This window comes from Enhydra lutris, unplaced genomic scaffold (assembly GCF_002288905.1).
Source record: "Enhydra lutris kenyoni isolate GAN:26980312 unplaced genomic scaffold, ASM228890v2 scaffoldscaffold505, whole genome shotgun sequence".
Lineage (NCBI taxonomy): Eukaryota > Metazoa > Chordata > Mammalia > Carnivora > Mustelidae > Enhydra > Enhydra lutris.
The window spans coordinates 1-11,504 of record NW_019154589.1 but is presented as its reverse complement, the minus strand read 5'-3'; the positions used below and the strand labels follow the sequence as shown (position 1 = coordinate 11,504).

The following is an 11,504-nucleotide window of genomic DNA, read 5'->3' as shown; positions in this document are numbered from 1 at the left end:
ACGGGCCCATATCCTAGCCAGTTACACCCAGGTGAGCCACAGAGGGGCCCATCGACTCGACGGGCCCTCATTGCAGGGGTGGGGCCCAGAGCCAAGGATGGGCCCGTTCAGCCCAGACAAGGACCAGAGTCCTCGGGAACAAGTGCGACGCGGGGGAGGGTCCCAGGCATGGGAAGCAGCTGAGGGTCCATCGGGGATCCTAGGGGTCAGTCGTCCATGAGGTCCAGGCAGGGATCATAGGCGGCAGGAGCTCCGGAGGCCCAAGCTGGGATCCCAGACAGCGGGAGCTCGGGGGATCCAGGTGGGGTCCTAGGCGTGTAGGAGCAGGTCTGGCCCAAAGGGAGACTTCAGCAGCGAGAGCACGTATGTGCCAGGCAGGGATCAGAGCCGCAGTCCCGCAGAGGAGACCAAGGGGGTGTGGTTGGCCCTAGGAGTGGGGGAAGCCAGGCGGGGGACATCTCTGGTAGACCCAAGGGTGGCAGTCATCCTGCTCCCAGAGCCGACAGGGCCTGCCTCTTATGCTGGGCCCTTTTCCAAGGGTCCTGGGCTCCCTGAGGGTGCAGGGGCGAGAGGAGCCATTCTGCTCCCTCCTTTCCCCCTGCCCCTGGCTTGGACGGGACCCCCACCACAGACCCTCTCTGTTTCAGGCACGCCCAGCGGGGTCTCCAGGGGACGCCCGGGAAGGTGCTGACCTCTCGCTGTGCAGGCTCACGGACCATCACGGCTTCCTGCAGTGAGTCCCGGGGCCCTCCTCCGTCCGGCTCAGGGGTGGAATGCATTGACAGGAACTTATCTCTCTGGAGGCAGGACCCATGTCCCCAGCTCAGGGCCTCGTCCCCTGGAGCCCTCTGAGGGCCAGATCTGCTCTGGCTGGAGCTGAGCGACCCGGGAGGCAGACCGAGATCATGGCAGGAATGGAGCAGGGCCTTGGGCTGGGCCCCTGGGCACCCCAACGAGGGGCCTCCACGCCTGCTTCAGGGAGGCCCGGGGCCTGCCTCCTGCATTCTGTCTGTGCGTCCAGTCAGTTCAGCTGGGACTGCAGAGGGTGAGGGGCTCTGGACAGTGGTGTCCTTTCCGTGGGAGGGTGGTCTGGTCTGGGGCCAGGGCCGAGGAGTACCCTTGGTGACACCCCCAGGCCAGGCCCGCCACAGCTCCCGAAGGCTTCTGGGGGATGGCAGGACGACGCCAGGAACAAGGCCAGGTCAGGGAGGGGTGATGGGCAGCAGAGGGAGGGACTGACCGACCTGGGTGGGAGGAGGGAAGAGGGACAGGAGGCTGTCCTAGAGGGGGAAACCAGGGAAGGGGACCGCGCAGTGGCCTTGCTACGAGGGAAGGAGACTGTTAGGCCGAGGGGCCCCGCGAGACCTCACCGTGGCCAGAGACTCCGTGTGTGGTCACAGCACTGCTCCCATGTCCCCAGTCCGTGCTCGCCGCCCAGTGACCAGTGGCCGTGGAGAGGGGTGGGAGGGTGGGGTCGTGCTCGTGGCTCTGACAAGACAAGGGGCCAGAGCGGCAGATGTGACCAGCAAGAGGAGTGGAGTCAGGGCACAGCAGGGTGATGGACACAGTGAGGGAGAGGCAGGCTAGACACTGGGCAGGCAGGCCCCGTGAGCCCACGGTGTCCTCAGACTAATGGTCACAGGGGCCACCCAGGTGGCAGTGACAAGTCTAGGAGTGGCCCATCCCGCTTTAGGAGCAGGTCCCTCCAGGGGGACCGCTGAGGGACCCCAGCCCAGCCCACCTGGCAGCAACCACCTCCTCACGGCCCAGGCGGGATGCAGCTGCCCCCGCCTGAGCCACAGGCAGCTGGCAGCCCCGGCCCTCCCCGGGGTCAGGCCTCCTCTCCCGGGTCTTGGGGGCTGTGGGGCCGGGGGCCTGGTCCTCAGGGCTCTGCTTCTCTTGCCTTCCAGCGAGAAGGAGCTGCCCGGCCTCAGCCCCCACGAGGCCAAGGTACGAGCCTGTCCTGGGGCATGGGCAGGACACAGTGCATGGGGCGTGGGGCCAGGGGACGGCAGACCCAGTCCCCAAAGCTGTCCCCAGGACTAGGTCACCAAAGCGCCTGTCCCAGGAATCCGCACGTGGCCAGGAAGGCGCCTGACCCCCAGAGACGTGGTCAGCGGGAGCGGCCCTGTGCCTCTCAGGCCCCTCTCAGTCTGTTCCCACCATGGCCCCGCCCCACAGGACGCCTGGACGCTGCCCATGGGCTGGTCTCCCGCTCTGCGCGGCTTATTCCACTGCCCCCCTTCTCCTGTTCCAGCAACATCGCCAGGAGACCCGCAGGGCCGAAAAGTGAGCAAAGATGCTTCGCAACTGGGACCACTGCGGGCCCAGCGAGAAGGTGGGTGCCGCACGCCCGCAGACGGCATCTGTCCCATGGGGGTGGGGGTAAATCCCCCTGCTTCCCCCGGACCCCAACCCCACGGGAGTGCCCCTGTCTGGGGAGAGTCTGCTGGCAGAGCCCCAGCCTCCCCACTTCCAAGCGGGCAGCAGAGGAAGCGACGGGTCAGGGCCCAGTGCCCTCCTCCTCGTGGGAGACAGGGCTCAGCTCCGAGGAGACCCAGCCTCTCGGGGGATGCCACGGAGCCAAAGCCAAAAGCTTCTAGATGCCTCTTGCTCCCAGGCCTGGCAGGGCGGCCCTGGTTCTGGGTCCCAGCACTGCCTTCTCTCCTACAGATGCGTTGGCACTTCTATAAAGGGGTCCATCCCCAGGTGAGGGGTCAGGTGTGGGCCCTCCTGCTCGATATTGAGAAGGTGAAGTCCACCGAACAGGGGCTCTACAAGGTAAGCCCTTGCGCCCTCAGCAGAGGAGTGGCCCTTGGAGGAGGCCTTGGCAGGAGCCGAGGGCACCCCGTGGGGAGAGGCGAGCTCAGGGCCCTGGCTGGAGCTCCGTCCTGGAGGACAGGGCTCCGTGCGGGGGAGGGGAAGACCCGCGGGCTGACCTTCGGGAGTGTCCTCGGCCCCCAGGCCTGCCGAGCACGATCCCTGACGCGGGCATCCCGGGCACGACGGGCTCCTGTGGGGGGCCCTGCCTCAGAGACCAGGGAAGGAAGGAGGTGTCCGCAGGACACGGCCCAGGGCGGCTCGGGATTCTCCCTGCCTCAGGGGCAGTTGGTGGCCGTTGGGGCTCCGTGTGCTGATGCCGGCTCCTCCTCCCCAGTTCTGCCCCCAGAAAATGAAGGAGCGGGCCCAGGTCTTCTCCAAGAACATCCGGCAAATAGACCTGGACGTGAACCGCACCTTCCGGAACCACATCATGTTCCGGGACTGCTATGGCATCAGGTGAGGCTGGGGGACAAGCGGGGCTCTGGGGCCACAGGAGTTCCTCGGGGGTTCAGGCGCGACCCAGGGGGCTTCTGGGTGGGGGACGCGGGGTCTCTGAGGAGAGGGGGAGGAATAGCAGCAAACATGGTCTCGGCCACATGGTGAACGTGGGTGGGAGGACCCAGGGGTCCCTACCTAACCCCCGGGGCTGCCGCGATGGGGAGGGCACCGCGCCAGGGCCTGGCTGGGCAGCCATGTGAGCGGAACCCAAAGGTTGGCATGGAGCTGTACGAGGGCAGACGGGCCAGAGGGTGGGGTCGTGGCAGGGGGCACTACGGGGAGCTGGGGGCCAGGCAGCACAGACTCGGCCGGGCGAAGACACACGTGGACGAACTAGGGACACACGGTCAAGGGGACAGCCCGCTGGGTGTGTTTCTGCGTGGACTGGCATTGTATTTTCCACAGTGGACACAGTGTGTAAAGATAGCCAGGACCATGAACCCCCAAATGCCACCCGGCCCCACCCCCGGTCCCGTGCTCACCACCCGCATCCCCCGCCGCACGTGTCCCACCCCGAGCCTCGCTGAAGACCGCGGGTCCCCTGGGGCTGCACTCTGCTCCTCGGGGGGCACCCATGTGGCTTGGTCAGACAAGAGCCACCCACCCTGCTCTCCCCGTCCCCAGGCAGCGAGCCCTGTTCCATGTGCTCCGGGCGTATTCAGTCTACGACCCCGTGAGTGTCCCTGCCGCCAGCCCTCCTGCCCCGCGGGTGCCCTTTGTCTCCAGGATGCCTGAGCGGGTGGGACTCCTAGTTGGGACTCCAGTTCCCATGGCCCCAGAGACGCAAGGGAGGGGCCCTGGACCCTAGGACTGAGGCCGGGCTGGGGTGCAGATCTCAGTGCGGGGGAGGGACGGCCCCTGAGTCCCTGAGCGCTGGGTGCCGGGGGGCTCTGGCCTGCACCGCTGTGGTGCTAATGCTCGGGGCTGGGTCCTGAAGATCCCGTGGGAGGATCGGGACCCGGGCTGGGAAGGCGGTTCCCCTTGTCCTGACCTCCCCCCAGCGAGGTGGCCCCATTCCATGGGGTCTGGCTCTCGCAGGAGGTGGGCTACTGTCAGGGGATGAGTGACATCGTGGCAATCCTGGTCATGTTCCTGGGTGAGGAGGACGCCTTCTGGGCCCTGGCACAGCTGATGACCTTGGAGACCCATGCCATGCACGGTAGGGGGCCTGCAGGGCGCCTGGGTGTGACCTGGAACTCAGGACTCCTTCCCTGCAGGGCAGCCACCGCAGCGGGGCATGCCAGGACCCCCAGCCAGCCCGCCTCCCCACTGGCAAAGGGCACGGCCTCCTCAGGGCGTCTGTAGCCATGGCCACTGACCCCAGCATTTGCAGACCGTTCTCGCCTTCCCACGGGGCCTTCAGTCCTGTCTGGCAGCCGGCTTGCCCGCCGGGTCCCCCTGGGACCCCCGGCCAGACGAAGCCCGGGCGGTGCTATGTCCTGCTCCCTGGACCCTCAGCCCAGCACCCAAGCCCAGGCGTTGGGCCTGCTCACCCCCTTCACTCTCCCCGTGGGAGGCTCGTCCTACCCCTCAGGGCTGGTGACCCTCTTGCCCCTGCTGCGACCACCGCAGGAAGTGTGCTGGGTCCGACGGGCCTGGTGCTCAGCCTGGCCACCCACTCAGCTGGGTCTCTGTGCGGAGGGACCTCTGGCCCGGCCCCCAGGCCTGGACGGCTCTGCCACTGTCACGGACGAGTGGGCGCACGCAGCCCGGGCTGGGAGGGCTGTGGGCACACACTCCAGTCAGGGCGTGGGAGCGGAGCCCCCTGGCAGACTCATCCCCCACCTGGTGGGGGACAAGGCCCTGATGTGCGGGTGCCTGGGGCCTTCTCAGGGTTCTTCGCTCCGGGATTCCCAAAGCTGGCCCGTTTCCAGCGGCATCATGATGACATCGTGGAGAAGGAGCTCAAAGGCCTGAAGAAACACCTGGCGAGTAGACGCTCCCCGGAGGCCCTGTCCTCACGGCCCGGGGCAGGGGGAGGGGCCCGCAGAACCCTGCCCACGCTGCCCAGAGCCCGGTGTCCGGCTCCGTCTCCTGCTGGGCCCAGGGCGCCCTCGGGGCTGAGCGGGGCCTCGGGGAGTGTGTGCATGGGGCCGGGGCCAGGGAAGTGGTGGCCGCCGGCTGGGACCCGAGCACCTTGTGTCCTTCCGCCAGGACGAGCGAGGGATGAGCGCGGGGCTGTACACCACCAGGTGGTTTCTCCAATGTTTCATCGGCCGGGTAAGGCTCCCCTGGCAGACCTGGTCCCTGACCTGCTCCCGGCCCTGGGCCCAGGGGAAGCCTGAGCTCAGCCTCACACTCCAGACCAGCCAGGCCTGACCCCAAGGCCCTGAGCCTGAGGCTCGCTGTCCTGATGCGTCCTGGAGCCCCAAAGGGGGCCCCTTGAGGACATCCTGGGGGACCGGCACTGTCCATCTCTGCCTCCCCAGGGAAGGCCACATCAGCCTGGGAGCGGACGGGCCCTCGGCCCATTCTGCAGCCAGCCTGGAGTCCTGTTGGCGTGTGTGGGCACCGAGGGTGGGGCAGAGTCTGTGGCCCCCCAGGTCTGTGGGTTGTACTGGCCGGGCCCTTCCTGCCTAAGGTCGTCTGGAGCCCCTCTTGCCCAGGAGGAGGACCCCCACGGGACAGGTTGCAGAGCCCCGTCCGACGCAGCCACGGGGACGGCAGGGGCAGGGTGGAGGGGAGACCTTCGCACAGGCGCAGGACCCCTGGGCCCAACGGAGGCTGCTCCCCCACTCCCGCTCCCCCGCAGACCCCCTTCGCGCTCACCCTGAAGCTGTGGGACGCCTACATGCTGGACGGAGAGCGCGTCCTCACAGCTATGGCCTACACCGTCCTCAGGCTGCACCGCAGTAAGGGACCCCGTGGGAGCCCAGGGGTGTCTGATGCAGGTGTGGGGGGCCGGGGAGATGGCCCACTGCTCCCAGGAGTGAGGACACAGGGAGGGACACAGGCCGGCCGGTGGCTTGGGGGCCCCCCTGCAGAGGAGCAGCGGGCACGGGGCCTCTCCTGCGCGGCTCTGCCCGGGGTGCTCCTGGGAACGGCGGGACGCCCAACCGCTGTCCCCGGGCAGGATCCTGGGACGGTGGGGAGGCGCCCCTCTGCTCTGACTCACACCCATTGCCCAGAACGCCTCCTGAAGCTGCCCCTGGAAGGGCTGCAGGGCTTCCTTCAAGACACCCTGGCCCAGCCCTGGGCCCTGGAGGATGAGGCCGTCCTCAAACACCTTCGGGCCTCCATGGCCCATCTGCGACGGAGGAAGTGCGACCTGCCCCCGCCAGGTGGGCTCCGGTCCCCGTCCCCTCCCGCCTCGCCCTCCTGGGGCCGCTCCCAGTGGACCCAGTCCCCAGGGGCCTTCCTCTGTGTCTCTGTTCCTCTGCTCTTCTGCTGCAACCTCGGGGAACCCAGGCCCGGCCCGGGCATCGGGGTGCCCCCTGTGGGGGCGGGGCATCCGCGGCCTGGATCAGGTGTGAGGGGCAGGCCAGGGTGGACACCCAGGGAGGCGGGAGCACACCCCGGGGGCCCAGCCAGCTGGGCACAAGCAGCCTGCTGGAGACGCTAACCCAGTCTGCCTCTTTGCAGCCGGCCCGGAGGAGTTCCCCAAGATGCCCCTGGGCCAGGAGCAGGTGTCCCCAGCCCCGACGGCCCTCCTCCCTTCTCCTACCCTGGAGACGCTCTCTGGAGCGGACGGGCTGGCCTCCCCAGGCCCAGCCACACACCCTGAGCAGCCGGGACCCCTTCCCCGCCAGGCCGTGCTCAAGGCCGAGCAGCCGCTGCAGGAGGGAAGGTCGACGCAGCCCTTGGCGGCACCCCTGTGGCCAGAAGCCCCTGGGACCCTAGTTCTAGCACAACTGCCCCCAGCCCAGGACCCCTCGCTGGCCCGGCTACCCTGGCAGCGATGCAGTTCCCTCCCCAACCTGCCAGGACACCAGGGGGATGTGTGCAGGGGGCCTGTGGACATGGCCTTGAGGCCACAGCACTGGGTCCCTTTCCCTTTAACCCCTGCTGGGGCCACCCCTATGGCCACACCCCAGACAAAGCCCCAAAACGTCCCTGGGTCTCCTGGGACAGGGTCCCTCCAGCCCAGGAGGGAGGAGGCTGTAGGGCCCAGGACACCCTTCCTGCCCTAGGGCCTCTGCAGCTCCTGCCCCTGTGTGGGCTTCGACCAGCCCAGCCGAGACACGTGCGGGCCAGCGTTGAGCCCGCAGCCCCAGGGCCCCGAGCCTGCCCAGGCCCCTCTGATCTCCTCCTTGATGGGGAAAGTAGATGCCCCTCGGCCTCTGGAGAAGAGCGTGGGGGCTGAGAGGCTCTGGGCAGCCAGCACGGTGCCCTGCCTCCTCACTCTCGACTTCTTGGAAGATGGCACCCCCTCCAGGAGGTACCAAGTCACTGTCCTAGAGGGATCTTCTCTGGCCTGACCCCAGGCCCCCGGGAGCAGAGACAACACGAGCTCCCCCACGACCAGAAGGAAGACTGATGGGTCTCAGGCCCCGTGGCCTTGGGCAGTCCTGAGTTCTGACCCAAAGCTGCTCAAGTCCTTGAAGGACTCTCTGTGTCCACCTGGGGCCTGGGCATGCCCCACGGGTGCACGACTCCCACCTAGGTCAGCTCTGGGGACCACAGGTCAGCCCAGCCTGGGCGCATGGACAGGCAGGTGGGCCCTGCCCTCCCCTCCCCCACAGGAGGAGGCAGGGGCCACCAGAGCGCGGGTCTCCAGCGGTCACCTGGCAGCCATAGGGCAGTGGCCAAGGCCAGGCAGACGTGTTGGGACCCTGTCCGGGAACCCTGATGCTGCACCCCAGCTCAGGTCCGCATCCTCAGCACCTGCCTCTCAAGGAAACTTGGAAAACGTGCTGACACCCGCCGTCAGCACAGGTGCCAAGTGGGGGACACTAGCGTCCAGGCCTCCATGGGACTTCGGCCTTCCCCTGAAGGAGAAGCTGGTGTCCGTCCCCAGGGGAAGGCTCGCATCCTAGGTTCTGAGCCCCTGTTGACTGCTGACATTCAATAAAGTGTTGTTGTGGTCGAACACAAAGCCAGCCTGAGTTGTGGAGCCCAGACTCTCTGCGAGACGCGCCAGACACCCAGACAGAAGAGGGTGGCTCAGCCCAGGCCGCCTCCCCAGTCCCCGCAGGGCTCCCCGCAGAGGGGCCTCCAGGCAGACAAGGCTGAGGGACCCGGGGCCCTTCCCATCTCGGCCAGACGCCAGGGTCAAGACCATCCAATAATTTACTGCAACTCAGCCTGTGCCCAAAGGACCAGGACGGGGCTGGAAGGAGAGTGACAGCCGGGTGCGGGTGGCCTCAGGTCACCACAGTCTGTGCAAAGCGTCCTGGGAGGTGTGCGGACTCCGTGCAGGGAGCCTGAGCCGGCCGGGCGGCGCTTCCCTCCTTCCCTCCCCTGCTCTCCCTCCGACCGCAGCACCTCCTCCTGGCATCCGGCACCCACATGCCCCATGCCCGTGCTCCGTGCCCGTGCTCTGGGAGCACAGAGGGCCTGCAAGATGGTGGGGGGAGGGGGCGTCAGGACAGCAGACACTTGCAGCTCATGCAGCCGGGGCCCCCCTCGTCAGGCGGGCTCAGCTTCCGCACCTTGTGCTGCCGTATCTCGCGCACCAGCGTGTAGAAGGCGTCCTCCACGCCCTGGAAAGGAGAGGCCGGCTCAGAGTGGGACTCGGCCTGGGGCCTGGCAGGGGAGGGGACCGAGGGACCCCCGGCCTCAAGCTCATGTAGAATCCCTGCCCTTCCCCACCCTCTTCCCATTCCGACTCCCATGTGGCTGCTGGGCCCCGCTCATCCCGCAGCCCCAGGCCTGCCCCCACCAGGCAGCTCGCTCCTCAGGAGCCTCCCCCACAGGGCGGGCCCGGGTTCTGGCTCGCAGCTTGAACATCCCCGTGTCCCTTCCTTTCTGACCTACCAACCTTGTCCCCACCAGCCCATGAAGGGGGCAGGGCCAACAAGGGCCCACAGGGCACTCTGGGGGCCGAGGAGCCAGGGCCCCAGGGTCGCCGCTCCGGCCTGGCTCAGGGCAGCTCTCTCCAGGGACCTCCGCCTCTCCCTGGAGCTGGGTCAGCCCAGACCCTGGGCCCTGGCCTCCCTCGCTGCCCTGCCGTCCGGGGACACTTACAGCGCTAGGGGCCGCTGGGTCACGGGGGTCCCGGAGGGTCCCAGAGGGTCCCGGAGCTGGAGCCAGAGCCAGAGCGGCTGCCCTGTGTCGGGGGAGAGGGGGCAATGAGCACTGCTCCCTGGCGGGGGCGGGGCGGGGCGGGTCCCTGGCTCGAGGTGGGTCGGGGAGCCGGCTCACCTGGCGTGTCTTGGCCGAGGTCTCGATGTAGGGGATGCCGTAGCTGCGGGCGAGGTCCTGTGCCTGCCGGGACTCCACTGTGCGGGCAGCCAGGTCACACTTGTTCCCCACCAGCACCATGGGCACGTCATCGGAGTCCTTCACTCGCTTGATCTGCTCCCTACAAGGAAAAAAGTGGGAGCCAGTCGCTCAGCTGCTGGCACAGCTGCATCCAGAACCAGGACAGAGACGTGAGAAGAAACAAGGACAGGGAAGCCCCAAGGGCCGGCCAGCAGCTCACCTGTACTGGTGGATGTCCTCAAAGGACTTGGTGTTGTTGATGGCGAACACACACAGGAAGCCCTCCCCGGTGCGCATGTACTGATCCCGCATGGCGCTGTACTCCTCTTGGCCCGCCGTGTCCAGGATGTCCAGCAGGCACGTCTCCCCATCGATAACCACTTGCTTCCGGTAGGAGTCCTGCAGGAGGACAGGGCTTCAGGAACCCCCCCAACCTCTCCTAGTATGGGCCCATCCTGGGCACCTCTCCTGCCCCACCCCCAAGTCCCACAAGCGGGGGACGCCCTCCCGTCGAGCACACAGAAGACAAGCCCACCTCAGGAGTCAAGGCTGGGGACGGGAGCGCCGACACTCACCTCGATGGTGGGGTCATACTCATCCACGAAGTGGTTCTGGATCAGCTGGATGGTCAGGGCACTTTTTCCCACGCCTCCAGCGCCCACCACCACAAGCTTATATTCCGTCATCGCTCCTCAAGGGCTGAAGCACGGGGCACTGCGGTGGTCTCCCGTCCCGCCTGCTGAGGGAGCTACACTCAGCACAGGCCCAGCCCCACGGAGCAGGCCTGTGAGCTCCCCACGCTGCCGCCCCACCCTCTGGCCCCAGACAGCCAGGGAACGGGGCCCAGCCCCCTCCCACCTGCAGCCCCTCTAGCCCAGGGGTGGCAGAGGGCCCTCACTCCAGCTGCATTTATGGCTCTGAGAGAGCAGGGAGCTGGCCCCCAAAAGGCAGAGCTGACAGCTGAGAGCATCTCCCAAGCACGCACCCAAATTAGAAGTTGCTGGGTAGGCAGAAAGCCTGAACTGGAAGCCCTGCAGGCTGAGGTTACCGGTCCCCTCCCTGCAAGAACAGGTCGGGCCACAGCAGCGTGCCTGGGCAGGCCAGCGCCAGCCTTCGACCGGCTGAGGAACCCCCCACCCCCAGCATGTTGCTGCCTTTGACAAGCATTTACTGAGCGCCTACTGCATGCCAGCTGCTGTTCCAGGCGCAGGGTGACGGGCAGGGAAAGAAGCCCCCGGCCCCTTCTCCAAGGAAAAGGCCGGCACGCGTTAAAATAAGGGGAAACCCACGGTATCCTGCTGCCAATGAGCTCCGGAGAAAGGAAGACCGAGGAGGCGGCCGGGCGCGGGTTGGGGGGAGGAGGGCTCCCGGTAACGGACCCAGCGAGAGAAACAGGCCCAGCGGAGGCGCGGAGCAGGGGTGCAGGTGAGCAAGACTCAAGGCCTCTGGCTGGGGTGTCCCGATTTGTGAGGTTGAACGCGGGGTGCCCTTGCTCCTGTCCCTAGACAGTGGGCAGCGATTTCCTAACCCCTGACTCGCTGCCTGTGTACCGTGATGGCCGCCCAGTGCCCGAGCCCTTGGGAGCGCGCCGTGGACTCGAGGGGCGCCGCGGCGGACCTCGGCTCGGGGGGCCCCCCGCACGCTGCCCAAGAGCACGGCTGGCGCCCCGCGGAGGGCAGGGCCAGGGGCGCGGACGCACCGCGCCCCCGCCGCCTCCCGCAGCCCTCCCGCCCGCGGCTCACCTGCGCCCCCGCGCGCCCCGCCGCCGCCGCCGCCGTGCCTCCAACGCCCCGCGCCGCAGCCCGGGTCGGGGCCGCCGG

General features: G+C 67.8%; 2 protein-coding genes across 8 annotated transcripts; one reads left to right on the top strand and one right to left on the bottom strand.

Annotated features, from left to right (window-relative positions):
- Positions 1–669: 669 nt before the first annotated feature.
- On the top strand, positions 670–8,350 carry LOC111140317 (USP6 N-terminal-like protein). 4 transcript variants are annotated; one of them, XM_022492605.1, is made up of 11 exons: positions 670–733; positions 2,258–2,338; positions 2,674–2,781; positions 3,158–3,279; positions 3,946–3,994; positions 4,360–4,480; positions 5,155–5,249; positions 5,476–5,541; positions 6,074–6,173; positions 6,450–6,602; positions 6,904–8,350. In XM_022492605.1, the coding sequence occupies exons 2-11, from the start codon at positions 2,300–2,302 to the stop codon at positions 7,449–7,451; spliced, it is 1,401 nt and encodes a 466-aa protein (XP_022348313.1). In that variant the 5' UTR covers positions 670–733; positions 2,258–2,299; the 3' UTR covers positions 7,452–8,350. The 4 variants fall into 4 exon arrangements, with proteins under 4 accessions (XP_022348313.1, XP_022348310.1, XP_022348312.1 ...); XM_022492602.1 differs by having other exon boundaries at positions 6,074–6,602; XM_022492604.1 differs by lacking the exon at positions 6,074–6,173 and having other exon boundaries at positions 5,155–5,541.
- A 182-nt stretch (positions 8,351–8,532) lies between these two features.
- LOC111140316 (HRas proto-oncogene, GTPase) lies at positions 8,533–11,446 on the bottom strand. 4 transcript variants are annotated; one of them, XM_022492601.1, is made up of 6 exons: positions 10,670–10,986; positions 10,260–10,423; positions 9,905–10,083; positions 9,625–9,784; positions 9,448–9,529; positions 8,533–8,963 (listed from the first exon to the last, which is right to left on the bottom strand). In XM_022492601.1, the coding sequence occupies exons 2-5, from the start codon at positions 10,368–10,370 to the stop codon at positions 9,467–9,469; spliced, it is 513 nt and encodes a 170-aa protein (XP_022348309.1). In that variant the 5' UTR covers positions 10,371–10,423; positions 10,670–10,986; the 3' UTR covers positions 8,533–8,963; positions 9,448–9,466. The 4 variants fall into 4 exon arrangements, with proteins under 4 accessions (XP_022348309.1, XP_022348307.1, XP_022348305.1 ...); XM_022492599.1 differs by lacking the exons at positions 9,448–9,529; positions 10,670–10,986 and adding an exon at positions 11,427–11,446 and having other exon boundaries at positions 10,260–10,420; XM_022492597.1 differs by lacking the exon at positions 9,448–9,529 and having other exon boundaries at positions 10,670–10,985.
- Positions 11,447–11,504: the final 58 nt, after the last annotated feature.